Here is a 27,860-nt window from a genome sequence, read left to right on the forward strand (position 1 = left end):
ATATTTAATAACAAATAAGTGGAAATGCTACTTTTTTAATTTTATTTAAGGAAATTACTTTCACCAAAAGAAATATATGGGCTCGCTCGCTATTAATAACTTGTGTTGATAGAGAACAACTATTTCTTTACATTAATAATATCATTTTTTAATAAAAAAATATTTCTAATAAATCGATTTTCCAGATAGTAATAATGTTATAAATACGGCGCTTACATGGCATAGTAAATAGTTTGAAAACTACGGCAAAAGGATTGTTTATTTATTTTTAATTTAGATAGGTTAAAAAATGCCAAAAAAAATCGTGTACCTTTTCCAAAAAGGTGACGTTGAATCTGGACGAGATACTGGAGATGTCCAGTGCGAGCCGCCTGGTTAAATAGCTTACGAATGCAACGGCGGTGGGAGAATGAGAACTGGAGAGATCCCGTCACTGGAGAGGTCGAAGTCACGCAACCTTCCTTTTTTACTCACTTGCCTAAGCTTTCTTCCCTCCTCGTTCTCTCTCGCGTGGCGGCTATCCTAACTCCTCTCTCTCCTAGGGTTTTTTTTTTGTTTGTTGTTGTTGTTGTTGTCTCTCTCTCTGTCCCTCTCTTCCTCCTTTTCTCTACTCCCCTCTGTCCTAGGCTTAGGGTTTGAGCAGCCGCCACCGGAACCTCCGCCATCCGCGCCACTACCTCAAGATCCGATCATGGCTACTGTCGCTGCTGCGGCTGACCGTATCCTTGGATCTTACTGCTGCTCTTTTGATTCGTTTATTACCGTTTTGTAAGTTTATAGGATCTGTGTGTTGGAAAACATTAGCGTTTTCGTTTCTTCTATTTTTTTTTAGAGGTTTGTTCTATATTTTAAGGGTTTTGGTGGGGTTTGCACTTGGATCGGGAGTTTTAAAGTGTACTTAGCAGAGCTCTGTGCTTCCTAGTGTTGTAAAGACGTGGACTTTAGTAACTTGAGCTGATCTGAATCGGCTTTCGAACTACATATCGATGCTGTATTTGATTTCCCGCGTCTCGTTTTTGATGGATTAAAACTCGTGCAAAGGTGCCTTTTTTATTCATTTTCCTGTTATTCTCATGCTTTAGTATTTGGGTTTCTTTTTCTTTTATTGATTTTGCTAATAGAAGAGAGACCGAGGTGTGTTTTCGATCTACGCCTTTCTTGTCCTTTTCAAAAATTGCTAATTTTTCATGTGTTATCTTAATTCCAAGAAAGAACTTTTAGTTGTTGGGGTTTCTCAATATGTGTTTTTTTGCTTGAGCTGGGATTCTTTTTTGTGATTCTTGATTTTGGTGATTCTCCTTAATGTTTCTATCATAGAAGCTACTGATTTACTGCAGAAGATGTCGCTGGATCCGAAGAGCAAAGCCCTTGATGCTCCAGAGGTTACTAAGAAGGTGATAATTTCTTCTTCCCGCTCCTTCTTGATATACCATAAAAGTGGAACTAGTTTTCGGCTGTTATTGTACACTTATAAATTGACAAGGGTTGGTTGTTGGTGCTGATACTATGTCCTTTGAACAGCCTTCTGGTAATCAGTATGGAAATGCAGGTGCAGTTTCGAGCACAGCAGTTCCATCTTATGAGCGATCTGTGACTCCTTTACTTCAGGAGTATATGGATGCGAACGTTTGTTATCTACCAAGTGGGTACCCGCCTTCCACTTATTACTATGGAGGTAAGCTTAAATTGTTTTAATTATGAGGCTTAAAATTCTGTCCTACTACTGTAGTGTTAAGTTTATCTTGTGATTTTGATTGTTTGATATTGTTTGCTTGTAGTTGTCTTTAGCTAACAATAATTTAGGCAGGTTTTGTGGTCGTTAAGAATTCAAACACTGTTCTTTCTGTTAAAATGTTTTCTATTTTAATTGGTTAAACTTCAGGTTATGATGGATCGGCAAATGAGTGGGAGGATTACTCTAGATATGTGAATCATGAGGGAGTGGAGATGCCTTCACCTGTAAGTTATCTCCATGATGCTTTATTTTCTTTCAGGTGTTAGTTGTGCACTACATCAATGAATATGTCTGCCAATTTTTCTATGTATTTAAGAGCTCTACCTTTCTTTTTCTCTTTCTACATGATCTTCTAGGGAGTCTATGGGGAAATACATCATGGGTATGGTTATGCTCCATATGGTCCGTATCCTTCTCCTGGTTCTCCAATTCCCACAATGCTGCATGATGGCCAGTTATATGGACCTCAAAATTTCCAGTTTCCAGCACCATATTATCAGCCATCGACACACAGCAGTGCGCCATATACTCCAAACCAGGCTGCCTTGCAACAGAAAGGTTTTACCCCTGCTGCTGCTGATCAGGCTCCTATATCTGTAGAGGCAGCCAAAATGGGCTCAAATGGAGCTATTAATGGAAATAAAAATGGAAAGAACGGATCAGCACCTCTCAAAGAGAGTAAACAGAATTCATTACCTTCAAGTGGCTCATATACTAGAGGCGTTTTACCTGGTGGGCCTCCTCCTTGTTATCAGGACCCAAGATTTGGTTTTGATGGTATCCGATCACCTGTTCAATGGTTTAATGGCCCTATGTTCCCTGATAGGCAGCAGAGACCTACAACTAATCCTGTTTCTTCAACAATTTCACGTACTAGTAACAGTACGCAAGCAAGAAATAAGAATCCCCGCCTTCCAACTCATTCAGTGGTATGTTAACTATCATATGTAACTTTATGAATGATTAGTATCATGTGGCAAAGTAGTCTTTCTTAGTCATGTTGCTTGGCCTCTGCGATTGTATTCTTCTAGTGCTTGATCATATAAGTCTTAGGACTTGCCAGTTCTTTTCAAGAGTTATATGTTATCATAATTTTTTTATCTGGTGCATATGAAATTGCAAACTTATTTTTCCATTGAAGCAACATCTTAGATTGCTTGCCTATGACAAATAAAGTACGATGTCCTCAGTTTGTAATTTCTACTTAATCTTGTAAACATTTTATTTTCCTCCCAATTGGAACATTTTCTCATTATAAAACTATTGTGTTCAATTTATTCTCAGGGATTGCAGAATCCCAGACCGATATCTGGGGTGGGCTCAGCAGCACCTGGAATCGTGAACAGGCTTTACCCAAGCAATCAAGTCTTTGGCCATAGCGGGAATTTGCTTAGACCCTGCTTGGGGTTTGGATCAAATTTTTATGACTCCAGATTAAGCGGCCATTGGGGTGCACTTGCGGACAGTAGGTACAAGCCCCGGGGCCAGGGTAATGGGTTTTACGGGTATTGCAATGAGAACCTGGATGGTCTGAGTGAGCTGAACAGAGGACCGAGATCTGGGCGCTCCAAAAACCACAAGAGCTTTGGTTCCACTATTGCAATCTCTGTGAAAGGACAGAACCCTCCTGCAGTTGGGAACATTGAGGATTCTAATGTAGATAAGGATCTTTACAACAGGCCAGATTTTGTGGAAAATCATACAGATGCTAAGTTTTTCATCATCAAATCATACAGCGAGGATGATATTCATAAAAGTATTAAGTATAGTGTTTGGGCTAGCACCCCTAATGGGAATAAGAAGCTCGATTCTGCATATCACGAAGCCAAGGAAAAGCTAGGCAGTTGCCCTGTATTCCTGTTTTTCTCTGTAAGTATAATGTTCCTTTATTTTCCAGTAATTGCTCTTTTCTTCCCATTGTTTTTTCTTTCATTTTGCATAACAATTTCTTAGCATTTTCCTCATTACTTTTTCAGGTGAACACAAGTGGTCAGTTTGTTGGTGTTGCCGAAATGATGGGTCCTGTTGATTTTGATAGGACTTTGGATTACTGGCAACAAGACAAGTGGAATGGTTGTTTCGCTGTCAAGTGGCATATACTAAAAGATGTCCCCAACAACATGCTCAAGCATATCATCCTTGAGAACAATGAGAACAAACCAGTGACAAATAGTAGAGACACTCAGGAGGTGAGGAAACGCTAGAGAATTCTTTGGCCTTCTAATATTACAAGCCTTCTGATTGCCCTGAATTATACAAAATAAATTGGCATCTAGGTAGTTAGTCTGTGTAGGAAACTCTAAAGGATTTGATACTTGGACATGCACCCCAGATCTTTTCCCAGTTGCTTTTAGCTCCATTGACTTTTGAAATGTCGAGTTCATTGGTGCTATGTCTTTGTTGCTGTTGCAGGTGAAGCTCGAGCAAGGCCTTCAAGTGCTGAAGATCTTTAAGGATCATGTCTGCAAAACTTCCATTTTGGATGATTTTAGTTTTTATGATACTCGTCAGAAGATCATGCAAGACAGAAGGGCGAAACAACAGCAGCTTCAGAGAAAGGCATGATAAGATGTTTTTTTTTCCTGCCAGTAGCTTAGATATGCAACTTGTTCCAATAAGATTGGCCGGTTCAGATATTGCTCCCCTAAGTTGGCTTGAAAATTATTATATTTGCTGGAGATAATGTCGATTATAACTTTATGTATTATACATCTAATTTGCTCACTCTTTCCAGGTTCTGGACGGACTGTCTGTTGCTGATGAGAAAGACATCGATGGGGCAAATGGGAAGTCTAGGTCACAGAAGCCTCTGGAAGCAGTTACTCTTCTGAAGAAAGAACCTGTTCAAGTTGGATTTGGAGAACAAAATCTAGTGGAGGATAATGGCATAGTTGCAGTGACTAGTGTTGCCCCGAAGGATGCTAAACCAACAACTGAGAAACGAGCTGTTGCAAATGATGCTGCCAATGCTTAGCTTTGTCCTCCTATCATTCAGCTGTAGCCATTGGTTCTCCCTGGGATCGGGCTTCCGACAGAGTTTCCTGCTTTTAATTGTTAGCTATGTATGAGAAGCTCACGTCACGGGTGCCGAAGGCAGATTCCGATGGATGAGGCAGTTGAGGATCATGAACTGAGTCGGGCTTTTAATTTCCCCTTTTTCTCTTTCCCCACCTCAAGCTTTCCCCCAATGTTAGGAACTTGGTGTTTTAGGTTGTAGAAAGTTATTAAGCTTTTGTATGTTTTCTTGAGGTTAGAGATAAATGTTCTGGAGTCAAATACTTCACTTGGCGGTGGTTTTTGAGCGGCCTTTTAGTTTTTATCTGCTTTTATGAGTGTTTGGCTTTCACTAGTGCTTTTATATATCTTTTCTTTTGTGATCGGTTGAGTTTGTTGGAGGCTTTATATCTGCAAGTACCAGATGTTTAGAATGTTTGGAGGATGGGTTCAATAAGTCAAATTTGCCAATATATCAAACATATATGCAATTCGACTTATGTTTTTCTACGTCTAGTAGGGTTGTTCATTCCCTGCTCTTTTTCTCATCATTTTTTTTTTATTACTAACTGCTCTAATCTGGAAAAGATGGAGCCTTTTTTTTTTGTTAAGTTTAATGAGAATTGCATTAAAAACAGGCCAGGTGCATATCTGAGTCATCCCAAAAAAGAGAGGACTTTATTAAAAAGTCTCTATAAATGTGATTAAACTAACTTTTTTATAGTTAGCAGTGAGGTGTAGATTATCTTTTATGATGCTCCTTAGTGTTTGATCGACTTCTGAATGTTCCTATGGCAGCATATCGAAGCGCCTTTCCTTAAAAAATAGAAGTAAAAAAGTCCATTAATTCATATATGCTCCACATAAATATGCTATGCTATGAGTATCCATATATGTGCTTCATATAATGCTGCTCAAAGGTGCATGCTTTGAACTTGACTGTTCAAAACTATTTTGCTTTACTAGTTGGCTCTCCTCCATTGTCAAGTATAAATGGTCGTGAAACGAAAGTGCCATTGCCACTGATTTGAAGAACATGAGATACTGTGCTAAAATAGCTTTGAAAGCGATCAAATGACTTGATGGCTTACAGCTGTGCATTATTTTTGTTTAGAAATTAAAGTGTTCTCTGTACAAGTGCATCTCCTTGCGAACTGGATGTCAGCTGTAGGTATGTGTATATTAGCAGGTGATTGTTACTTGACCTTGGGAATTATAAGATGCCAGCGGAGCGATTGGAGTCTTCCCTGTGGTTTTGTGATCCAACTCTGTCATATGTGAATTATTTATTTATTTACTTGAGAGGCTGAATGTTAAATATTATTTTCGACTCTTTTAATACATATACACTTAAGCTCACTAAGTTTTTTGTCTGACATATAAATTTCATTCAGTTGATATCCAAACTGCGGTGCCACTCCTCTAAGTTAACACACTCACTAAATTATCGAACTAAGATAAACCAAGCTAAGCCACCAAATAAAACTACATTTGAACTTGTCGCAAGTGAGGATCGTCCCAACTTACTAAGGTTGGTGGTCATAACTCATAAGTGATTCCACATAGTTTTTTATTTAAGAGAGTAGTTAAATAACTTTTATATATATATATATATATTATTTATTTATATGTATTTATATTTTTTTTATTTTAAGAGAAAATCTATAGGCATCTAATATTATTAGCTCAAATACTTACACAACTATTATAACCTGATACACAAAGAAGGACGAGGAATAGGGTAATATTTTTTTAGCACAAGTGTTAACTTGTTATTACATTAAGTGTCACTATTAATAAACACAGTATCAAGCCGAAAGGCCTTATAACTCTGGTAGATTTGTAGACACAAAGACTTTAAGTTAACACGTGAATTTATTACGATCCAGTAGTTAAGGACACATATACACAGCCTAAGAGCAAAGCACGACTCCGCTCCATCTAGCCTAAATGGCTAGAGAACGGGAAAGAGAGGAGGATGCCGATGGTAGTGCGGAAGGCTCACGCTCACGTGAAAAAGATTAGGGTAAAAAAAGAAAGAAAGAAAGAAAAACCCTACTCTTTTTAGAGACTTTTAATAGCTCAATGACTTTATACAAACAAAGCATAAAAATCCCGTAAATTTGGGCTTATTATTCTTGCCATGCATTCACTATCATATCTGAATTTAGCTAACACTCTCTAGTGTTCTTAGGTGCTTGCCTTGCCGAACTAAAACCCTCTTTTATGCCCACCTAACTTTGGCTATAGATTATCCCATCCTTCTAAGTGTAGGACACCTATCAAGCTAGTCATCAGAAAAAGAACAGAGCCACTAAACCTAAAGTAGTGGTAGCATGAGAATTTATCTCATTAATTTGTAGGATATCAAATCCCCAGCTAATGAGAGTAATGACCAAACTGGAAGTGAAAAATATATAAAGCAAGTCGAGTTGCTCTTCTCCAATCATAAAAGACCTTGAGATGGAGATATATCATTTTACACAGTAAGAGAAACTAGGGCGACATAAAAGGAACTACACTTGGAATATATTTTTCTTCTTCAATACAACAAGATATTAGCTAATTGATATTCACAGGATAATGTGCTATAAATTTGTGAATACATGAGTTATTTTCAAATTAAGAGCAGAGAGTATTCTTCTTGCACTTTTTAGCAGCAAAAATGATTGAGAATGTTGTGAGAAGAAGTGAGGAATTCATGTTCTGTTAAACTAGTTTTGTTAGACCCAAAAGAAAAAAAAAAAGCATTCAACTGAAAGAAAAAAGGAGAATAATGCAACAAATAAAATCCAAACTTGTTTTCCACAAGCCTTCAATTCTTTGATTTTGAGAACAGAGATTGTAGGAAAAAACACAAGCAGCAACAATGAGAAATGCAAGCTTAAATCTCACTTTAACTTGGATAATAATCACATATTTGGAATTTACACAGCATTTATAAAGGAGAAGTGGTCATTTAATTGGCCCATTCAACTTTTGCATAGGGAGCACATGCATGCAGGTAATAGAAACTAGACTGATCAGAGCTGCAGTCCTTTGAAAGCAACATGAAGCCCCAAATGAAGATGCTAAAGACTTCTCTTTCAGAGAAATAAAGACTAACATTAATTAGAATGTCATACCTTCACAGTACTGGGATTGAAAAGTCTGCAGCACTTGGAATCGTAGAATCTATTCCTTATTCTCCAGTTCTTGGAGCTAAGAGCAGTCTCAGCAGCAGGAGAAGAAAAAAATTCTCAATTCCGAGTTCAATTAAGGCAACTTAATTCCTATTGGCATATGCACTGGATGGTTCCAAAATCCAAACAGACAGAGAAGAAAAAGGTAAGAAACTTTTTTAATTTCTAGTTTTATTCATGACAAGAACATTTTTATGTTCTGCTCATGAATGAAACAAACTGAGAACAAGTGATGTAATTTTTAGTATTACTTTTCAACTCCCAGTGGTAACATTTGGCATTTTTTTAAAAAAATTAATCAAATCTGACAATAAAAGGAAATGCCAAAGTTGACACTATCCATAACCTAGGATTACAAAAGACTTCCTTGAGACTCAGTTGTCTTCCCCAGACACTCATCTCACCATATTAGGATTGATTACTATGTGTAACAAAGAATCACAAGTAAAAGAATAGTAAGTTACCAAACAAGACACAAAGCTTCAAGCACACAAGGAAATTGTGTAGAAAATATCCATATAGGCTAGGCTTCACCTAATAGAATGCTCAAAAGGAAACACTACACCACAATCTGGACTCCACTTTCCTATATAGTAGCTATACTCTCCTCTTTTTACATCATAAGCCCGAAAAGAAAAAAGAAATAAAAAAACCCACTTAGTTGGAGTGGGAAGATAGTATGGCCGTCCTCATCTCCATGACCTTCTTGTGTGAGTTGGAGTGCTTGTAGCTCACAAAAGTGGGGCTCTTTGCTGGCCTGTACTCAGGAAGCAGCCTACCAGACTTGAACCTCACCCCACATGCATTGCACAGGGTCTTGGGTCCCAAAGGCCCTGCCCTCCACTGTGGCGTCTTATGTGATAGGCAATGGGTGCATCTCCTAGGCTGCCCCAAACACCCATCTTTTCCAATCTTCTCCTCTCCTCCTCCTCCTTCTCCAACCAAAGAAAGTGTCGGTGTCTTATCAAACTCCTCCTCATCCTTTTTAGGGAGGATTAGCTCGCTGTCAGCAAGCCAATAGGTTTGTTGCAGAAGGGGTGGGTCAGAAGGGGCCAAAAGGAAGGAGTCTTCGATATTGTAGCCAGAGAGGCTCCTGGGGATGATCCTTCTTCTCTTGCTTCTGGGTTTGGCTGGGATCGCTGGGTCTTGGAAGGGGGTTTTTGGAATAGTTGGGGTTTGGGGACTTGGGTTGGTGGTGGTGGTGGTCGGAATTGGGAGGGGCTGGATGTTGGAGTAATCAGTAGTTGCAGACAGGCAATCCTCTACATAAATGGAGAGCCACTCTAGGTTCATATCATCACCTCCCTCCTGCAGGCAAAGATGGGAAATTTGTCATTCAAGATAGGGGAAAACGAACACAAATTTCACATGGGCAATGCATAAGAAGAGGGGAATAATACCCAAAATTACACCAGCTACTTACAGACAATTCCCCAAATCCTGGTAAAAATTAGTTACTTCCAAGTCCTATAGATTGTAAAAATTGCAACTTTTTTTTTTCACCAATAGAGAAGTAAATGGAGAACACCATCTTTATCAATTAGAAAGAAGAGAAATATACCCCCGGAATGAACTCTTCCAACGGAGAACTCGCTGAAGAAGGGGTAGACTCGGACTCCGGCATGAGAATACCACCGGAAACTGAAACATTGGTATCCATGTCCAAGAAAGTAATTTTGGATGGCAACCAAAACCCACCAAGGAAAAGGTGAAAGGGAGACACAGAGAGAGAGAGATAGAGAGAGAGTGCGATGGGTTGATTCTTGCTACGGGTTTTTAAGGAGAAGAGGAGGGGGAGAGGAGAGTGAGGAAGTATGTCAACAGCTGCCTCCCTCTATATGAAGGCAGGCTTTTCTTTAAATTTATTTATTTTAATCTCCGTCTTCTTTTGTCGGCAGGAGAAACCCAAACGCTCCCATTCACACACACACACACACACACCCCCCCCACAACTCTCCCTCCAAATTTATTTGTACCCACGACCAAACTCTCTCTCTCTCTCTCTCTCTCTCTCTCTCTCTCTCTCTCTCTCTCTCTCCTTTCAAATTTTGAAACTTTTCTTTTTTCAAATTTTGAAACTCGATGGAGGGTAGGGTGTCTTCTAATCGTGAACTTTTTTGCTCATCTTTTTTTTTTAATATAATCTTTAACTTATCTGCAACTGCACAACAAATGTTAATTTTAATATATATATAAAAAAAAAATCAAAATGTGCTTCTTTAATCTCAAACTTTGTCACTTCTACAACAAATTAGTTAAAATATTTATTAGTTTTAATAGAAAAATTAGGTGCTCGAATAAAATTTTAATAAAGCGCTTTAGAATTCGACATATTTACGAGGATTAAACTGTAATTTTCGCCAAGAAATAATTATTAGGGTCCCTCAGGATGTCCTCTTATGAAGTTTTCATAAAGGCATAACTGTCATTCTACACCCTAACTAACATTATTATCTCTGCCATTTAAAATAACGGACGTCTTAACTCTTACTAATATGCAATATTGGCAGTTTTGTTAGAAAAAAATATAGTATCGAGAGATAGAGAGAGAGAGAGAGAGAGAGAAAGCAACGGGCTTTTAGTACAAACTAAGGGGAACTAATCTTTTTACAAATATAATAGAAGAGAGGAGCCAATTTGCAAAAAGAGGCACAAAAACGAAAAATATCGTGGAAAGTGGAAGCCAATGTGACATGTACAGCACCAGATCAAATCAAGACCGTCGGATCAAGATGCCTTCCGACGTCTTATTCTAGGGAGCAGATCTTCTGCATCTCAGGTTGCAGGAATCTACTGCAGCACAGTTGGAGATTTTTGTTGTTCTATGGCAGCCAATCAGCTGTAGAGGAAATCCCTGCACTCTGGCTCTACCGGAGAATTATTTTCCACCCTTTCGTTTTCCGTTTAGACCAATTTTGAGACTACTTATAAACTTAAATCTCTCCCAGTAAACTAACTTATCAGCGTTTAGACCTCTACGACGTTAAAATGCCGATACTATTAAGTAGACAATTATTTCTTAATTTAAATATGTTTATGATGTTACAGTTGGATACATACGCTGGAAAAGAGAAGACCAAAAGTGTGGTCAATTTTATTTATTTATTTTCAAAAATAAAAAAGGAAAGAAAGAAAGAAAGAAAAGAACAAGGCATGTGAGAAGGACAAGAAAAAAAGAATGCTAGAGAGGAGGGACCCAGTTGAAGCTGCTACCATTTACTCTGTTCTGAAGTTTTCTGAAGGCCAGGGGGAGGAGGGCCTCATCCATATATAACATCCAATTCTGCCACAGCTGGCTGTGCTCCCACATTTCAAATCCATCACCATTATTAAATACTAAGCAGTCATTGGAACAAGAAAATAGTAGGAATTTACGGCGTTCCGATTTAGTTATAAAGAGGGGTGGAGTCCAAATTTCAACCTTTCAACACCACTACAAGATGAAAATGGCGGACAGGATGACAAGATGAAAAGTCTTTAGTGGTGGATAACAAACACCGTGCATCACAACAGGGTACTGATGGTGGAACTTAGTATACTTCTTTTTATCTAAGAACAAATGGGTGATTGAGCTTGAACAGGAATGGAATCTGTTCATCTTTGCACTTGTTAAATGCTTAGCGAACCACTTTGGTTTGACAATTTGTGTGCCCTCATATTTAGGGCGTTGACAATGCTGTGCCTGTTGGTAGAGAGGAACATTAGGTTGCGGAATGAAGTTTGTAGTAATGGAGAGGTGTTCTTATTACCTACCCTCTACTTCACGCTCCAGACTGGGGTGACACCAATGGAAATCTCCAATTAAGTTCCTCATCGATGCTTCCAGGAGTCGGTGTGCTTGGATTAAACCTACACCAAGAAAGTTTCTGCATCATCAAATGATTAAGATGAATTGTTAGAAACTTTGAGCACTAGAAGTAGTATTCGTATGTATGGTACTGTGTTCGCGGGTCTACATCTTTTAACCATTTGACCCCCTTATCAATCAAATGAGTGTTTTAGATTGACCTAGTTGCAACATTAGAAATTGACATCATTTTGAAATGCATCAGTATACAACCAGGCACACAAGGTGTAGTGATTGGTTCACCATTCTACTCTCAACAAATTGTAAACAGCTATACAAATTTATACTGGTCTTATTATTCAATGTCATAACCACTAGTTAGATACTAGTCCACAATTATCTGGGAGCATCAGCATCATTCAATGAAGAGAAAATTGTTACATTTAGCATCTGTAGGAACAGGATCACAACAAGCTGCCTACTGTTGCTCAGTCTATCCTGAAAAAGCTATTCAACATGAATTTGTGAGACACTACATGAACAGCTGGACATTCTTTCAAAACTCAGATACATAAACAACAAACACTCGGAAGAACAAGTCATGTTAGCATCAAGCAGGGTCTTCACCTATATACAGTTGAAATTAAATGACATTAGCAGCAAATGGTCGGGACCCTCTACATATGCAACCACCTCCAGTATTTATCTGCACGAAATGGAATGCAAGCATAGCATTAGTCAATGATGTGAGGCGGGTTTCAGAAAAGCACAACACAAGAAGAGATAGAAACAAATTTCTTACAAAATCAGGTGGAGTTCAAAACAAGCTCCTTTAATTTCATTGAATGGATAATTTAGATCAGCTAAAAGCTGATTGTGTATTGCTATTAAACAACCCAAACCACATAACAGACAAGGTTCTAAGCCTGAATATCAACAACTTAGTTAAATTCAAAGCTACGTGGACAACTCTACCATCTCTTGCCCTTCTATCTTTCTGTGTTAATCGTTTCACATATTTCCAATTGTCTTAAGACTCCTGCTTTTGACATGTACAAACCCTTTTATTTAGGGTAAGTGATGCTGCCGGAGGGGGGATCATAACCACATTAACCATGCTGTCAGAGCCACCATCTATCCCTCTTGTGAACCATTGACACATTATTCTAGGTGTCAAGTTTGCCGTTCTCCTTGTCAGCATTCAGTGTCTCCCTCTCTAATAATCTTCAAATCCCAAAACAATTTCACAGGTCAAATTCTTCAATTTTTCATTCACCACTCCAAAGCAGAACTTCAGAAGAGGCTATCCTCTCAGCACCTAGCTGCAGACCATACTCCTAGACTGAGCAGCAGTCCCCATCAATGCCTCCACATGTCGTGTCTTTCTCTCACCAATAATAGAGTACCGATTATTTGAACTTGTCAAAATACAGTAAAAGGTAGAGTGAGCTCAAACATGAGCCAATTAGATGAGTTCAATAGGATATGCTCCATTTGTTGTATTCATTGAAAGAGGGCTACAAGTGCATTTGCAACAAATTCACTCATTCTGAGAAACCTAGAATACTGCATCTGGTCAAATTCAATGTCAAAAGCAAGTATCTCTTATTGTCACAACTTAGGCTAAGAGTTTGCAGTCACAATGATGTGCAATTCTCTCTGATTGAGATGATCTATTGCATGTACTAATTCAGAATGCTCACTGTTCTCATATAACCACCCTTCCTTTGTTAGAACTTCTTCTAAACATGTAAAAGCATGTCCCACTCCACAAGCCTGCGATAAACCAGGGTCCAGGGAAGGCAAAATATATACAGCCTTTAATGCCATTGCTAGATAGATTTTCCCATGACTCAAACCCAAGACCACCGACCACATGGGTGCAAGGAGGCAAGCCAAAAGTATACATCAAGTTATGGCCATATTTGCATCAAACAAGTCTGTTCCAAATATATAAGTTACTGGCACCATTTTAAGAATTATTAACGATGGTGCAGTTTGTAGACAGAAAAGCACACTTAAGTGCACATAAATCAACATTTATAATTTCAAGCAAGCTCCACACAAAAGTCTAAACTTCTGTCCTACAAACTTCAAAAGATATTCTAAGGCATAGTAATAGGAACAAGCTGAAGAAATATATATACATATGATATCCAATCATGACCATAGTTTTAAAAACTTCTGCGACTAGCCTCCCACCTTGACTCCGCTTAAGTCCTGCCTAGGTGGTCGACTTAGCATCTCATATCATATTTTAATATATATTGACACTGAAATTAAAAATTATTGTACATGTTGATAAATTAGTAGATTCTAATAGCTTACTATAGTTCTTAACAAGAATGTGTACATTGTTCAAATTGTAGGTATTAATTTTTACTATTCTAATTATATTTTATTTTATTTGTTTATTATTCAATCGTTCTGAATCTGGGTACCCGCCTGGTGCCTAGGCAATACATAATCCCTTGTCCGTCCGCCTACCATCTGCAATCTTTTAAAACCTTAATCATGACACACATTGAGTCTGTTTGCGTCTCTTATCAAAAACATTATGATGATTCAACAGTAAGAATGAAATATCATTTTGAGGATACAATACTATGAGAAAAAAACAACAGAATAAACCTTGACAAAGTTGGAGAATACTGTTGAGTCTTCCTAAAGCATTTTAACCTTGTTTCATTCCAGAATATGAATTGTAATGGTCATAAGAATTTGCACATACCATTGTTGGCTTTTCCTGAACTCCGTGAGCACTGGGTAAATATTTTCAAAGGCAGTGTAGGTCTCATCTCTCACCTGAATATCAGATCAAAGATAGATGAGATCTGATAGACACACAATAATGAATGCCTCGACAGTTTTTGCCAAGCAAGAAATTCACCTTTGCTCCCGTGAGAACAATCTTGCCAGAAACGAATATGAGAAGCACGATCTTTGGTTGTTTCATTCGATAGATCAGACCAGGAAATAGTTCTGGTTCATACTATAGAAAGGAACCAACAAGCAGCTGCATTCAGAATAGGAATCCACTTGGAGAGACCACAAAAAAAATAACAGAAAAACTAGAGATAATTTGTCAACCATCATGTTAAGACTAAATCAAGGATTGCACCATTGTTAAATTAAATGTTGATTATCAAACAGATAATATGCTGGAAAGAGCACAAGTGCACATTAAGACCTATAGTCTTCCATGGTTATCAAAATTGAATGAAACAAGGACTGCAAACTTAACGCCAACAAAATAATCAGTGGGCGCATGACAGAAATAAAAAGAGCATCCTTTTATAATATGATGATAAAGAATATCACAACTAAAAATCAGAATCATAAAATGAAGAAACCACAGATGTAGAGGGTGGTCAATAGTAGCATATTTGATCTGCAACAAAAAAATATTGAACAACATGAAGCACAACTCACACTGGAGAAAGCACCATGAGAATATGCAAGCCCCTCGAGTCTTATTGGAAATTTGACATCGCACGAACCAACAATGTTCTGAATCTTGAAATCCTAAAATCCAAATATATAAGATAGTGAGAGCATGAAAATCACAGCATGACAGCCAGACAAAAAGAGATACAGAATCAGAAATCTAAACAGCATAAATAGCTACCTTGAATTTAGCTGGAAAACCAAGCTTTTGAATAATACGGGCATACTGAATACCAAAAGAAAAGCATCTGATTAATTTTATTCATAAAAAAACAAAACAATAAAAAGGAATAATAATCCCAGTACTGTTAAAATCGGTGTTCTACTGCCATCAAGTACCTTTCGTGCTGCAAGTTTCGATTGCTGTTCACTTTTTGCTCCAGTACAAACCTGGCCATGCATAAAAAGTAAGAATATTACAGGACTTTACAATAGCAATAACCAACACAACAGAGAACTGCAATTGCAAAACTATCAAGAGAACTCATAAAGCAACAAAAAAATTATGGACCCTTCAGAAAAGACCATTGGTTTCCAGACACAACTTTGGCACAACCAGTTGATGACCAAGAAGGCAAAAACATCAACAAAGCCTTTAGTCCCAACCAGTAACTATGTCATATATATATGTATGTATGTATATGTATGTAAGCATAGTACGTATGTAAGTACGTACGTATGTATATGTATGTATGTATATGTATGTAAGTATAGTACGTATGTAAGTACGTACGTATGTATATGTATGTATGTAAGTATAGTACGTATGTAAGTATGCACGTATGTATATGTATGTATGTATGTATGTATGTAAGTAAGTAAGTAAGTAAGTAAGTAAGTAAGTAAGTAAGTAAGTAAGTAAGTAAGTAAGTAAGTAAGTAAGTAAGCGTAGGCAATAATGCTTACAAGATAAAGCTTCAAGGTAATTATGGTGTCTCTACAACCTTTAATGTCACTGATCCAACATCATATTTTGGAGACATTACAAGTGGCGACACAAGGACGAGTCTTTTTAAAACAAGGGAGCATGACTCAAGACTTTTTTTAGTTGTGTATTCAAATGGCCAAAATTCTGTGAATTTACGCAAGGAAATTGTGATCAATAAACATAGTAATATTTTGGATTAAATACCTTTTACTTCCGTGCGGTTATGCCCAAAATAACTTTATCTCCTTGTATTTTAAAAAGTCTTAAACTAGTCTATGTACTGACAACTAAAATAAGATTATTAACTTTTCCATTCAAATAAAAGAGCGCGCGGGCCAAAAAAGTTTTAAAATTAAATAGCGGACTAAAATCCCTCCACTTCTAATTTTTATGAACAAAAATGCCCTTCCACTCTTATACAAACATTTATTTCTCTTTAAAAAATACCTATTATATAGTAAGTTTTATTAAACCTAATTTTTAAAGAAGTTTAATAGTAATATCACATCTAAAAACAAGACAAATATGAGGTTAAAAACTTCAAATAAAAAACCCATATATTTTGCCTAATAAATATGACATGAGCATTTTGATCATTTGGACACGCTACATTAACTTTCACAGAGAAATTGACAGTTTTAGTTTAGCCATAAGAACTAGTTTAAAACTTTTCAAACTACTAGTGGGGGTAAAGTAATTTCGAGCATAAGTTTTTTCTAATCTTGATAAGCTTTTTATGCACTCGCACTCTAAATTTATAGAGAAAGATAAATGCTCAGCTCTTACAACACAAGTACATAATAAGTACTTCCCTAATATTCGAAAAGAACAAAATCTACCACTCAAAGAAAAAACTGTGCAGCTATCAAGCACTCCATCTAAACAAAAGATCTACAAACTCTAGTTCCTAGTGGAAACAAGAAATCAAACAATCTAAGATGTTAATTATAATGAACACATGTAAATTCTCATTTACACAAAAAGAAGCCAACTAACCATTTTTCCTGATGCAAATATCAATGCTGTAGTTTTTGGTTCTCTTATTCTCATGATAACTGCTGCAAAACGCTGTAGAAGATGTCAAACGTTAGTTTACAAATAGAACTTTAGACTCCATCTGATTTATTGTTCAAAGTTAATATTTTTTTATTATACATAATATACAGTGAATTGGAAGGCGGCTGTGGGTGGTGGTCGGTCACCCCACTGCCCAATGCCTAGGCAAAGATGGGCGCCAAGTTGGTCTAGTACTTTTAATATATAAAAAAGACTACATAATTATATATGATATATACTATATACTAAAATAGTATATATATAATTTTTTTAATAGTCCACTAAACCCTAAAACCTACCCCACTTCCCACCTCAAATGTGAACCCATTCAAGATAAGTAACTCTCTTGCCACCATCAGACTCCATCTAGTCTACTTCCCAACCAAGTTGCTCTGCACAACTAAGCAACAAACCTCCAACAAAATAAAAGACAATTTTTTCTATGACAATTTTTTCTAAGGGTTTGTTGCTAATGGGTGGCTCGTTGCAGGTTGGTTGACAAACGAGGACGCTACTTTTTTAAAATTTAAAGGAAAAAAAAAACAATCTTCCTCACTCCCTCTTTTGATCTAAAAGCTCTAAACCCACCATCTCTCCCCCTCACTTCCTCTCTTGATCACTCAGTTCTCAAGTGGCGTTAAGTGGAGGCGACAAGCAACGACAGAAAAAGGATGACGGCATCAAGTGGATGACGACAAGTAACTCTCAAGCGGATGATGACAAGTAACTCTAATGCACAGAATAACCACTCGATAAACTTGCATCTAATTGGATTGCAACAAACCAATCTTCCTGGGTGGATATGCACAAAAGTCTGGCTCAGGACCGACTAATGTGAGGATGCGTACTAAATATCAGAAAGAGTTGCAAATTGTAAGCCAAGTAGAGGACCAAGAAATGCGCTTACGTGTGGAAGATAAAGAAATATGAACAAGAGAAAGTTTGTGCCCTTTAATTCTTTCTTTCAAAGAGATTAGAATACTAGTCATAACGCCAATGAACAAAGAGAAGCAAATAAATAAGATGTTGATTAGAGAAAGGAAAAGGAACATCAACATCTGTGCCATACCTTTGGGTTATACTCTGCATTACGGGCTTGCAAGGCTATGGCTTTCAGGTCCAATTTGCAATCCAAATTGACAGTTGAAACAATATTTCTGGATATTAAAGGGGCACTGTAAGAACCTAGAACATCGCATATTATTATATGAAGGCGCAGAAAATTTTAACCAAACCCTTACTCATTGCAGTAACAACAAAGAGAATAAATATCCTCAGGAAACAGATGGATATAAGCATATAGACTCTCAATATCACCAGATGTCTAAATTTGGATTCCAACAACAAATGAGATTTTTTTAGAATGCCCAAAAATATAACTGAGAGTTCAGCATACAATCCAATGACCACAATAACCGTCAGATGCACCAAGAAGTTTCAAATTTTTTTAGAGGAGAAATGCAGCTCAATTTTTTTTTTTTTGCTGGACCAGCAAATCGAGAATATAAGCATCCAGAAAAATTCAGCTATACATCCGCATAATGAATTAGGCGCTAATTAGTTGGTCAAGAATAATTCAAGTCGATATTTGCCCATTTAAATAAAACAAAATATTGTTATCCTTCACCAGTTCTTGCAGATAATTGAGTTCAAATGAAATAGTCCCAATAACTCGCGAATATTTAGAAGGCTCCTTTTACAACCAAAATTCAAAGAGAAGGGCAAGAGAAACTTACTGGAGCGTGGGAACAATGCCAGAAGGATGCTTCGACAGATCAACTGGCTGGCTCCCCTCCAATCCCTGATCAGCCATTTTCTTTTCCACAATAATCCGTCAAGAAGTCCTCAACTTTGCAAACTATTTCTTATCCTTCACCTTTTTAATCTAATCCAACAAAAATTTCTTAAAAGTCTAGACCTTTTTCTTCAATTTAATAAAACGATCGTATCGATTTAAAGATCAGCAACGGGAATCTCAAGAAGAGAGGTAAGAGGCGACAGATCTATAGTTCGTTCACAGCTTGGTACCAAATCGACCAACCTTGTGAGCGATCTAGGGTTTCTAACCCATTACGGAGATGGAAAGCGAGAGATCTAAGCGGGAAAGGGCTGAAAAGATCGTTTAAAATAGGGGAGAGTTTCAAATTTGTGGTCTTTTATAGGGAATGGAATAGATCGGGAGGTAAAAGGAGAAGCCTTTTAGTTTTAGGGTTTCGTCTGGTCCTCAAGAGCGAGGTATTGGAAGAGAGAGAGAGGATAAGATGGGAACGCGGAGGCGGCCTTATCTATCCCTTGGCCTCTCATTTATACTAGGCCACCGGCTGGGGAAGGTTACTGTCGGCTACACGGCGACCTGACTGGATATAGCCGGTTTGGAGAGGATGGTATTTAAAGCGAATTCGCGAGTCTTCTGGAACACTTCCGTGCGCTAAGTGGCTTCGGTGCCCTCTTGATACAATTACGATAATGGGCTTCGGATTTTCGTTTAGTAGGGGAGGATTGGAGGACAAGATTGTCAATTTGTTGGGAAGGAAAGTTATCTAATACTTCTTCGATGGGAGATTGCAATCGACCTTCGTACTTTCAATTGGTTTTAAGTTTTGGTTTAGAAAAGTGGGCGGCCTGAGTCTACTTATATTATTGAAAGAGATAAAAAATTAATAATATACTTACTTTTGGTCTGCCAAATTTAATTATTTTATTTTATTTTTTTAATTTAAATTTTTTAAAGAGTAAATTTGATTAGATATGAAGAATATAAAAAAATATTTAATTACTGAATCAATTTAAAAGTCTCTTAATTAATTTAAGAGTTTCTAAACTCAAAACAATCTGGCATCAAAATTGAAAATAGTCAAAAAGACACACCCAAGAAGCTGACAGCAGAAGAGAAAAATGTCCTCCATTCCCTCTAAATCTACAAGAGGAAAACGTGGTGTTAGCTTCTCTCCCAAAGAATAATACTTTTACTCATTCCATAGTAACAACCAGAACAAACCAAAGAAGTGGTATGCAGAAAGGAACAAGTCTCAAAACTGACAGCGAGTAGGAGAATGAGCCAAGGAAGCCTTCTTCTGGAAAGAAGGTCATCCTTCCTGTTTAAACTCTCTAGCGAATTTGCCCGCTAAAGAAACGTGTTCACCTTGGAGAGGGTGAGGTTTTGGAGAATGGGGGGGGGACATAGAAGCCGAGTGCAGAGCACCACCGAACCTTCTCCGGTTAAAATTTTGACTGACTCGTGAATACCATATGCTTTACCCTGCCCAGTGACGCCTGATGACTACATTAGAAAACCCCACCACTTAGATGAATTCATCTTCGTCGACGACAACCCACTTGCCTATCATCATGCACCCATGTCTTTTGCATCATGCTTCTCAACGTCCAAGGCTAGCATCTTGATAGGCCGTTTAGAAGAGGAAAGTGACACCAAGAGATGGTAGCTTGTGGAGGTTACCATGCTAGCATGTTGATTAGATGAATTGTTAGAAACCTTGAGCACTAGAAGTAGTATTCATATGGTAGGTACCCTGTCAGTGGGTCTACATCTTGACCATTTGACATCTCATCGATCAAATGAATGTTTAGATTTGACCTACTTGCAACATTAGAAATTGACATCATTTTGAAATGCATCAGTCATACAATCAGAGACGCAAGGTGTAGTGATTGGTTCACCATTCTACTCTCAACAAATTGTAAACAGCTATACAAATTTATACTGGTCATACTATTCAATATCATAATCACTGGTTAGATACTAGTCCACAATTATCTGAGAGCATCAACATCGTTCAAATGAAGAGAAAATTGTTAGATTTTTCATAGTGTCTAGCATCTGTAGGAACATGATCACAAGAAGCTGTGCCTACTGTTGCTCAGTCTATCCTGAAAAAGCTATTCAACAAGAATTTGGGAGACACAACATGAACAATTGGACATTCTTTCAAAACTCGGATACATAAATAACAAACACTCGGAAGAACAAGTCCTGTTAGCATCAAGCAGGGCCTTCATCTATGTACAGTTGAATTTAATGACATTAGCAGCAAATGGTCGGGACCCACTCCATATGCAACCATCTCCAGTATATATCTGCACAAAATGGAATGCAAGCACTTAGTTCTCATACCAATAAAGTAAGGCAGATTTCAGAAATAGGAGTAAAGCATCACGAGCACTAACTTCCTACAAAATTAAATAGAGTTCAAAACAAGCTCCTTTGATTTCATTGAATGGATTACTTAGATCAGCTAACAGCTGATCGCGCATTGCTATTAAACAAGCCAAACCAGATAACAGACAAAGTTGTAAGCTTGAACATCAACAGCTTAGTTAAATTCAAAGCCACATCGACAATTTTGCCTTTTCTCACCCTTCTACCTTTCCATGTGAATCATTTCATATATTTCCAATTGTCCTAGACTCCTGTTTATGTGCCCAAACCCTTTCAGGGTCAGTAATGCTCCTGGAGGGTAGATCATAACCACATTAACCATGCTATCAGAGCCACCATCTATCCCTCTTGTGAACCATTGACACATTGTTCTAGGTGTCAAGTTTGCCGTTCTCCTTGTCAGCACTCAGTGTCTCCCCATCTAATAATCTTCGAATCCAAAATAATTTCACAGGTTTCTTCATCCAAAGCAGAACTTCATAAGAGGCTATCCTCTCAGCACCTAGCTGCAGATCATACTCCTAAGCTGAGCAGCAGTCCCCAACAATAGAGCCAATTCTATGATCTTGTCAAAATACAGTAAAAAGTAGAGTGAGCTCAAACATGAGCCATGTTAAAAGATGCCCTAGATTTACGTGAGCCAACTAGATGAGTTCAATAGGATATGCTCCATTTGCTGCAGTCCTCGAAAGAGGGCTATAAGTGCATTTGCAACAAATTCACTCAATCCTCCGGGAGACCTAGAATACTGCATCTCACCAAAATCAATGTCAAAGGCAGGGATCTTTTATTGTCACAAATTAGGCTGAGTTTGCAATCACAATGATGTGGAATTCTCTTTGATGGGATGATCTATTGCATGTACTAATACTGAATGTTCACTGTTCTCATACAACCACCCTCCATTTATTAGGACTGCTTCTAAACATATAAAAGCAAGTCCCACTGCACAAGCCTGCAATAAGCCAGGGTCTAGGGAAGGCAAAATATATGCAGCCTTAATGCTGTTGCTAGAAAGCTTTATCCATGGCTCAAACCGAAGACAACCACAAGGGTGCAAGGAGGCAATCCTAAATTACACATCACGTTATGGCCATATTTGCATCAAACATGTGTGTCCCAAATATACAAGTTACTGGCACCATCTTAAGAGACATTAACAATGGTGCAGTCTATAGACACAAGAGCACACTTAAGTGCACATAAATCAACATTTATAATTTTATGCAAGCTCCACACAAAGGTCTCCAGACTTCTGTCCTACAACCTTCAGAAGATATTCTAAGGCATAGTAATAGGAACAAGCTGAAGAAATAAAGATGCATATGATATCCAATCATGACCATTGTTTTAAAAACTTCCATGACTAGGCTCCCGCCTTAGACTCCACCTAAGTCCTGCCTAGGTGGTTGACTTAGCAATATTTTAATATATATTGACACTGAAATTAAAAACATTTGTACATGTTGATGAATTAGTAGATTCTAATAGCTTACTGTAATTCTTAACAAGAATGCGTATATTGTTCAAATTGTAGGTATCAATTTTAACTCCTCTAATTATTATTTATTTTATTTGTTTATTATTCAACCGTTCTGAATTCTGGGTACCCGCTAGTGCCTAGGCACTACATAATCCCTTGTCCGTCCGCCTACCATCTGCAATCTTTTAAAACCTTAATCATGACACACATTGGGTCTGTTTGCATCTCCTATCAAGGACATTATGGTGATTCAACAGTAAGAATGAAGTATCATTTTGAGAATACAATATTATGAGAAAAAAACAACAGAATAAACCTTAACACAGTTAGAGAATACTGTTGAGTCTTCCTAAAGCATTTTAACCTTCTTTTGTTCCAGAATATAAATTATAATGGTCATAAGAATTTGCACGTACCATTGCTGGCTTTTCCTGAACTCCGTGAGCACTGGGTAAATATTTTCAAAGGCAGTGTATGTCTCATCTCTCACCTGAATATCAGATCAAAGATAGATGAGATCTGATAGACACAATAATGAATGCCTCGATACTTTTTGCCAAGCAAGAAATTCACCTTAGCTCCCGTGAGAACAATCTTGCCAGAAACGAATATGAGAAGCACGATCTTTGGTTGTTTCATTCGATAGATCAGACCAGGAAATAGTTCTGGTTCATACTATAGAAAGGAACCAACAAGCAGCTGCATTCAGAATAGGAATCCACTTGGAGAGACCACAAAAGAAGTAACAGAAAAACTAGAGACAATTTGTCTACCATCTTGTTGACTAAATCAAGGATTGCACCATTGTTAAATTAAATGTTGATTATCAAACAGATAATATGTTGGAAGGCACACAAGTGCACATTAAGACCTAAAGTCTTCCATGGTTGTCAAAATCGAATGAAACAAGGACTGCAAACTTAACGCCAACAAAATAATCAGTGGGCGCATGAAAGAAATAAAAAGAACATCCCTTTATAATATGATGATAAAGATTATCACAGCTAAAAATCAGAATCATAAAATGAAGAAACTACAGATGTAGAAGGTGGTCAATAGTAGCATATTCGATCTGCAACAAAATATATTAAACAACATGAAGCACAACTCACACTGGAGAAAGCACCATGAGAATATGCAAGCCCCTCGAGTCTTATTGGAAATTTGACATCGCACGAACCAACAATGTTCTGAATCTTGAAATCCTAAAATCCAAATATATAAGATAGTGAGAGCATGAAAATCACAGCATGACAGCCAGACAAAAAGAGATACAGAATCAGAAATCTAAACAGCATAAATAGCTACCTTGAATTTAGCTGGAAAACCAAGCTTTTGAATAATACGGGCATACTGAATACCAAAAGAAAAGCATCTGATTAATTTTATTCATAAAAAACAAAACAATAAAAAGGAATAATAATCCCAGTACTGTTAAAATCAGTGTTCTACTGCCATCAAGTACCTTTCGTGCTGCAAGTTTTGATTGCTGTTCACTTTTTGCTCCAGTACAAACCTGGCCATGCATAAAAAGTAAGAATATTACAGGACTTTACAATAGCAATAACGCCATATGCTAAAGAAATTAAAGGTGGTGACTTAGGGACAAGTCTTTTTCAACTTAGAGAGCATGACACAAGACTTTTTTTTAGCCGTGCAATAGAATAGCCAAAATTTCATTCAAATGCATTGGCAAATTGGCCAGTGCGTTTGAACACTCTAATGACATTTCAGATATAGAGCACACTTCTCCGACGCGTCCGAAAGCCCACCAAGCTGTTCAAACCAAGGATTTGAGTTTCGGCCGATCCCGAGTGGGATCGGCCGAAACGGATCGGGATCGGCTACTCGGTTTCGGCCTGGCCTGCTGCAGGTGGCTGCAGCAGGCAGCAGACAGCTGCTGCTGTCAGCAGCAGTAGAGAGAGAGGGAGAGAGAGAGTGAGGGAGAGAGAGGAAGGGAGAGAAAAGGAGAGAGAGAGGGAAAGAGTAAGAGAGAGAGTGAGAGAGTGAGAGAGAGAGGAAAGATTAAAAAAAATGGGGAATGAGAGAGAGAAAATGGAAGAGAGAGTGTGGGAGAAGGAAAGATTAAAAAAAAAAGGTGAGAAAGAAAGAGAGAAAAAGATAAAAAAAAGAATGTGGGAGAGAATGAATAGAAGAGAAGAGAAGGAGAAAAAGATATTTTTACTTTTTAGGCTTTATATGTGAATAATTATTATTTCTTATTTTCTTATAATTTTTTCTAAATTTTTAGAAATTTCTCTAACATTTTTAATAATATTTAGAATTTTATTTTATTAAAATAATCCGATCCGATACAGGCAGCCGATACGGCCGATACAGCCGATACGTATCGTTTTTTCGGACGGCCGATCCCGATCCCGATACCAATTTTTGGAACCTTGGTTCAAACACTCGACGCAAATTCTTAATCCGGCTTAAATTTTTTTTGAAGAGTTTTTTTAGGTTAGATTTTTTTCTTTCTTAAGCGATTAGTACGTTTGGGAGTTCATATATATGTTGTTTTGCTTCTGCCAAAAGGGATTATTATCTTCTATTGAAAGTAATTTTGGTTGGAATAGCTTCTTAATCTCAACTGTGTTTCTTTTCATGATTGTTTAATCTATATCTCTTTCTGATCATCATGAAAGGTAAATGAGGAGTCATTCTATATCTTTCTGGTTTGCTTGGAGTGGTGTGTGTTTCATCATCTTGTCGACAATTATTTCCATCCTGTAGAAGTTCCAGCGTCAACCTTAGTAAGCTTGCACAAGGAAATTGTGATCAATATACATAGTAATATTTTTAATCACACAATATAATCCTCTAATCTTGATGAGCTTTTTATGCACTCGCACTCTAAATTTATAGAGAAAGATAAATGCTCAGCTCTTACAACACAAGTACATAATAAGTACTTATTCCCTAAAATTCGAAAAGAATAAAATCTACCGCTCAAAGCAAAAACTGTGCAGCATCAAGCACTCCATGTAAACAAAGATCTACAAACTCTAGTTCCTAGCGGAAAAGGAAATTAACTATAATAAATCAAACGATCTAAGATGTTAATTATAAGGAACACATTGTAAATTCTCATTTACACAAAAAGAAGCCAACTAACCATTTTTCCTGATGCAAATATCAATGCTGTAGTTTTTGGTTCTCTTATTCTCATAATAACTGCTGCAAAACGCTGTAGAAGAGGTCAAAGTTAGTTAACAAATAGAACTTTATGCTCCATCCAGTTTATTGTTCAAAGTTAATATTTGTTATTGTACATAATATAATATCCTTAAAACATATTTTTCATATGTAACTTAATCTAACTTTATATAGTATGCCATACAAGATGAAGAAAAGTATGCTTCTAGGCTATAGCATTGACAATTTGCATGACAAGTCCTTCAACACACTGCTTACAGAAACAAGTAATATCAAAAGGGTTCTTCTAAATTCTAATGCACAGAATAACCACCCAATAAACTTGCCGCTGATTGGATTGCAACAAACCAATCCTCCTGGGTAGAAAGGCATATGAACAAGAGGAAGGTTGTATCCCTTATTTCTTTCTTCTAAAAATTTAGAATACTGGTCATCGTAGAGCCAATGAACAAAGAGAAACAAATAAATAAGATGTTGATTAGATTAAGGGAAAGGATTACCATCATCTGAGCCATACCTTTGGATTGTATTCTGCATTACGGGCTTGCAAGGCTATGGCTTTCAGGTCCAATTTGCATTCCAAATTGACGGTTGAAACAATATTCCTGGGTATTAAATGTGCAATATAAGAACCTAGAACGTCGCATATTATATGACGGTGAACAAAAATTTGAGCAAACCCTTTTGTCAGTAACAGCAAAGAGAGAATAATATTCTCAGGAAAACAGATGGATAAAAGCATATAGACTCTTAATATTACCTGATGTCTATATGTGGCACTCCAACAACAAAATGATATATATTTTTTCAATGCCCAAAAATATAACTGAGAGTTCAGTATACATTCCAAATTTCCAATGCCTACAATAACGGTCAGATGCACCGAGAAGTTTCTAAAAAAAATTACGGGAGCAATAAAGCTCAATAATTTATTTTTTTGCTGGACCAGCAAATCGAGAATATGAACATCCAGCATAATCCAGCTATACATCCAGCATAATAGATTAGGCGCTAATTAGTTGGTCAAGAATAATTCAAGTCGATCTTTGCCCATCTAAATAAAACGAAATATTGGTATCCTTCACCAGATCTTGCAGATAATTGAGTTCAAATGATGTAGTCCCAAGAACTCAAGAATATTTAGAAGGCTCCTTTTACAATCTAAATTCAAAGAAGAGGAGGAAGAGATACTTACTGGAGCGTGGGAACAATGCCAGAAGGATGCTTTGATAGATCAACTGGCTGACTCCCCTCCAATCCCTGATCCGCCATCTTCTTCCCCCCTCAGTAATCCGTCCAAAAGTCCTCAAATTTGCAAATTATTTCTTATCTTCCCCTTTCTAATCTAATCCAACAAAAATATCTTAAAAGCCTATGCCTTTTTCTTCAATTTAAGAAAACGATTGTATCGACTTAAGAGATCGGCAACGGAAATCTCAAGAAGAGAGGTAAGAGGCGACAGATCTATAGTTCGTTCACAGCTCGGTACCAAACCCAACCAACCTTGTGAGCGATCTAGGGTTTCTAACCCATTCCGGAGGTGGAAAGCGAGAGATCTAAGCGGGAAAGAGTCGAAAAGATCGTTTCAAATAGGGGAAGGTTTCAAAATTGTGGTCTTTTATAGGGAATAGAATAGATCTGGGAGGTAAAAGGAGACGCCTTTAGTTTTAGGGTTTCGTCTGGTCCTCAAGAGCGAGGTGTCGGAAGAGAGAGAGGATAAGAGGGGAACGCGGAGGCGGCCTTATCTATCCCTTGGCCTCGTATTTATAGTAGGCCACCGGCTGGGGAAGGTTACTGCCGGTTACACGCAACCTGACCGAATGTAGCCGGTTTGGAGTGGTTGATATTTATAGCGAAAGCGCTTGTGTTCTGGAACATGTCCGAAGTGCGTCTCGTCATCTCGCGGGGAAGT

At 37.5% G+C, this 27,860-nt stretch overlaps 4 protein-coding genes across 7 annotated transcripts; 1 reads left to right on the plus strand and 3 right to left on the minus strand.

The window, feature by feature from the left end:
* The first annotated feature begins 494 nt into the window (after positions 1 to 494).
* On the plus strand, positions 495 to 5,114 carry LOC140762446 (YTH domain-containing protein ECT4-like). The gene is made up of 9 exons (XM_073100253.1): positions 495 to 719; positions 1,318 to 1,394; positions 1,522 to 1,675; positions 1,883 to 1,959; positions 2,092 to 2,664; positions 3,020 to 3,604; positions 3,712 to 3,924; positions 4,148 to 4,294; positions 4,470 to 5,114. The coding sequence occupies exons 1-9, from the start codon at positions 692 to 694 to the stop codon at positions 4,707 to 4,709; spliced, it is 2,094 nt and encodes a 697-aa protein (XP_072956354.1). The 5' UTR covers positions 495 to 691; the 3' UTR covers positions 4,710 to 5,114.
* A 3,099-nt stretch (positions 5,115 to 8,213) lies between these two features.
* Positions 8,214 to 9,767, minus strand: LOC140762814 (GATA transcription factor 12-like). The gene is made up of 2 exons (XM_073100770.1): positions 9,473 to 9,767; positions 8,214 to 9,219 (listed from the first exon to the last, which is right to left on the minus strand). The coding sequence occupies exons 1-2, from the start codon at positions 9,569 to 9,571 to the stop codon at positions 8,569 to 8,571; spliced, it is 750 nt and encodes a 249-aa protein (XP_072956871.1). The 5' UTR covers positions 9,572 to 9,767; the 3' UTR covers positions 8,214 to 8,568.
* A 1,293-nt stretch (positions 9,768 to 11,060) lies between these two features.
* On the minus strand, positions 11,061 to 19,414 carry LOC140762331 (TATA-box-binding protein). Of its 4 annotated transcripts, XR_012104717.1 has the most exons (11): positions 18,866 to 19,414; positions 18,199 to 18,304; positions 17,070 to 17,141; positions 15,485 to 15,535; positions 15,327 to 15,371; positions 15,131 to 15,223; positions 14,589 to 14,690; positions 14,430 to 14,503; positions 12,326 to 12,404; positions 11,665 to 11,760; positions 11,061 to 11,593 (listed from the first exon to the last, which is right to left on the minus strand). XR_012104717.1 is itself a non-coding variant. In XM_073100066.1 (9 exons), coding segments are annotated over exons 1-9 (621 nt in total). In that variant the 5' UTR covers positions 18,943 to 19,414; the 3' UTR covers positions 12,095 to 12,403. The 4 variants fall into 4 exon arrangements, 2 of the variants coding, with proteins under 2 accessions (XP_072956167.1, XP_072956168.1); XR_012104718.1 differs by lacking the exons at positions 11,061 to 11,593; positions 11,665 to 11,760 and adding an exon at positions 12,095 to 12,205; XM_073100066.1 differs by lacking the exons at positions 11,061 to 11,593; positions 11,665 to 11,760 and having other exon boundaries at positions 12,095 to 12,404.
* A 1,490-nt stretch (positions 19,415 to 20,904) lies between these two features.
* Positions 20,905 to 27,698, minus strand: LOC140763853 (TATA-box-binding protein-like). Its single transcript, XM_073102221.1, has 9 exons — positions 27,144 to 27,698; positions 26,466 to 26,553; positions 25,908 to 25,979; positions 24,255 to 24,305; positions 24,098 to 24,142; positions 23,902 to 23,994; positions 23,363 to 23,464; positions 23,206 to 23,279; positions 20,905 to 21,224 (listed from the first exon to the last, which is right to left on the minus strand). Coding segments are annotated over exons 1-9 (603 nt in total). The 5' UTR covers positions 27,221 to 27,698; the 3' UTR covers positions 20,905 to 21,223.
* Positions 27,699 to 27,860: the final 162 nt, after the last annotated feature.

This window comes from Typha angustifolia, chromosome 7 (assembly GCF_048772165.1).
Source record: "Typha angustifolia cultivar Huaian chromosome 7, ASM4877216v1, whole genome shotgun sequence".
In the NCBI taxonomy this organism is placed as follows: domain Eukaryota; kingdom Viridiplantae; phylum Streptophyta; class Magnoliopsida; order Poales; family Typhaceae; genus Typha; species Typha angustifolia.

Excerpts from the sequence above, each read along its gene's own strand:
- LOC140763853 (XM_073102221.1), bottom strand. The coding sequence starts at position 27,220 with ATGGCGGATCAGGGATTGGAGGGGAGTCAGCCAGTTGATCTATCAAAG. Across the intron at positions 24,143-24,254 it reads CAAAACTTGCAGCACGAAAG|TATGCCCGTATTATTCAAAA; the intron begins GTACTTGATGGC and ends TTTGGTATTCAG. Across the intron at positions 23,280-23,362 it reads TTGTTCTCACGGGAGCTAAG|GTGAGAGATGAGACATACAC; the intron begins GTGAATTTCTTG and ends TCTGATATTCAG.
- LOC140762331 (XM_073100066.1), bottom strand. The coding sequence starts at position 18,942 with ATGGCTGATCAGGGATTGGAGGGGAGCCAGCCAGTTGATCTGTCGAAG. Across the intron at positions 18,305-18,865 it reads GGCATTGTTCCCACGCTCCA|TGCCCCTTTAATATCCAGAA; the intron begins GTAAGTTTCTCT and ends AGGTTCTTACAG. Across the intron at positions 14,691-15,130 it reads CTCATGGTGCTTTCTCCAGT|TATGAACCAGAACTATTTCC; the intron begins GTGAGTTGTGCT and ends TCCTTTCTATAG.
- LOC140762814 (XM_073100770.1), bottom strand. The coding sequence starts at position 9,571 with ATGGATACCAATGTTTCAGTTTCCGGTGGTATTCTCATGCCGGAGTCC. Across the intron at positions 9,220-9,472 it reads TGGAAGAGTTCATTCCGGGG|GAGGGAGGTGATGATATGAA; the intron begins GTATATTTCTCT and ends CTTTGCCTGCAG.
- LOC140762446 (XM_073100253.1), top strand. The coding sequence starts at position 692 with ATGGCTACTGTCGCTGCTGCGGCTGACC. Across the intron at positions 1,395-1,521 it reads CTCCAGAGGTTACTAAGAAG|CCTTCTGGTAATCAGTATGG; the intron begins GTGATAATTTCT and ends TCCTTTGAACAG. Across the intron at positions 1,676-1,882 it reads TTCCACTTATTACTATGGAG|GTTATGATGGATCGGCAAAT; the intron begins GTAAGCTTAAAT and ends GTTAAACTTCAG.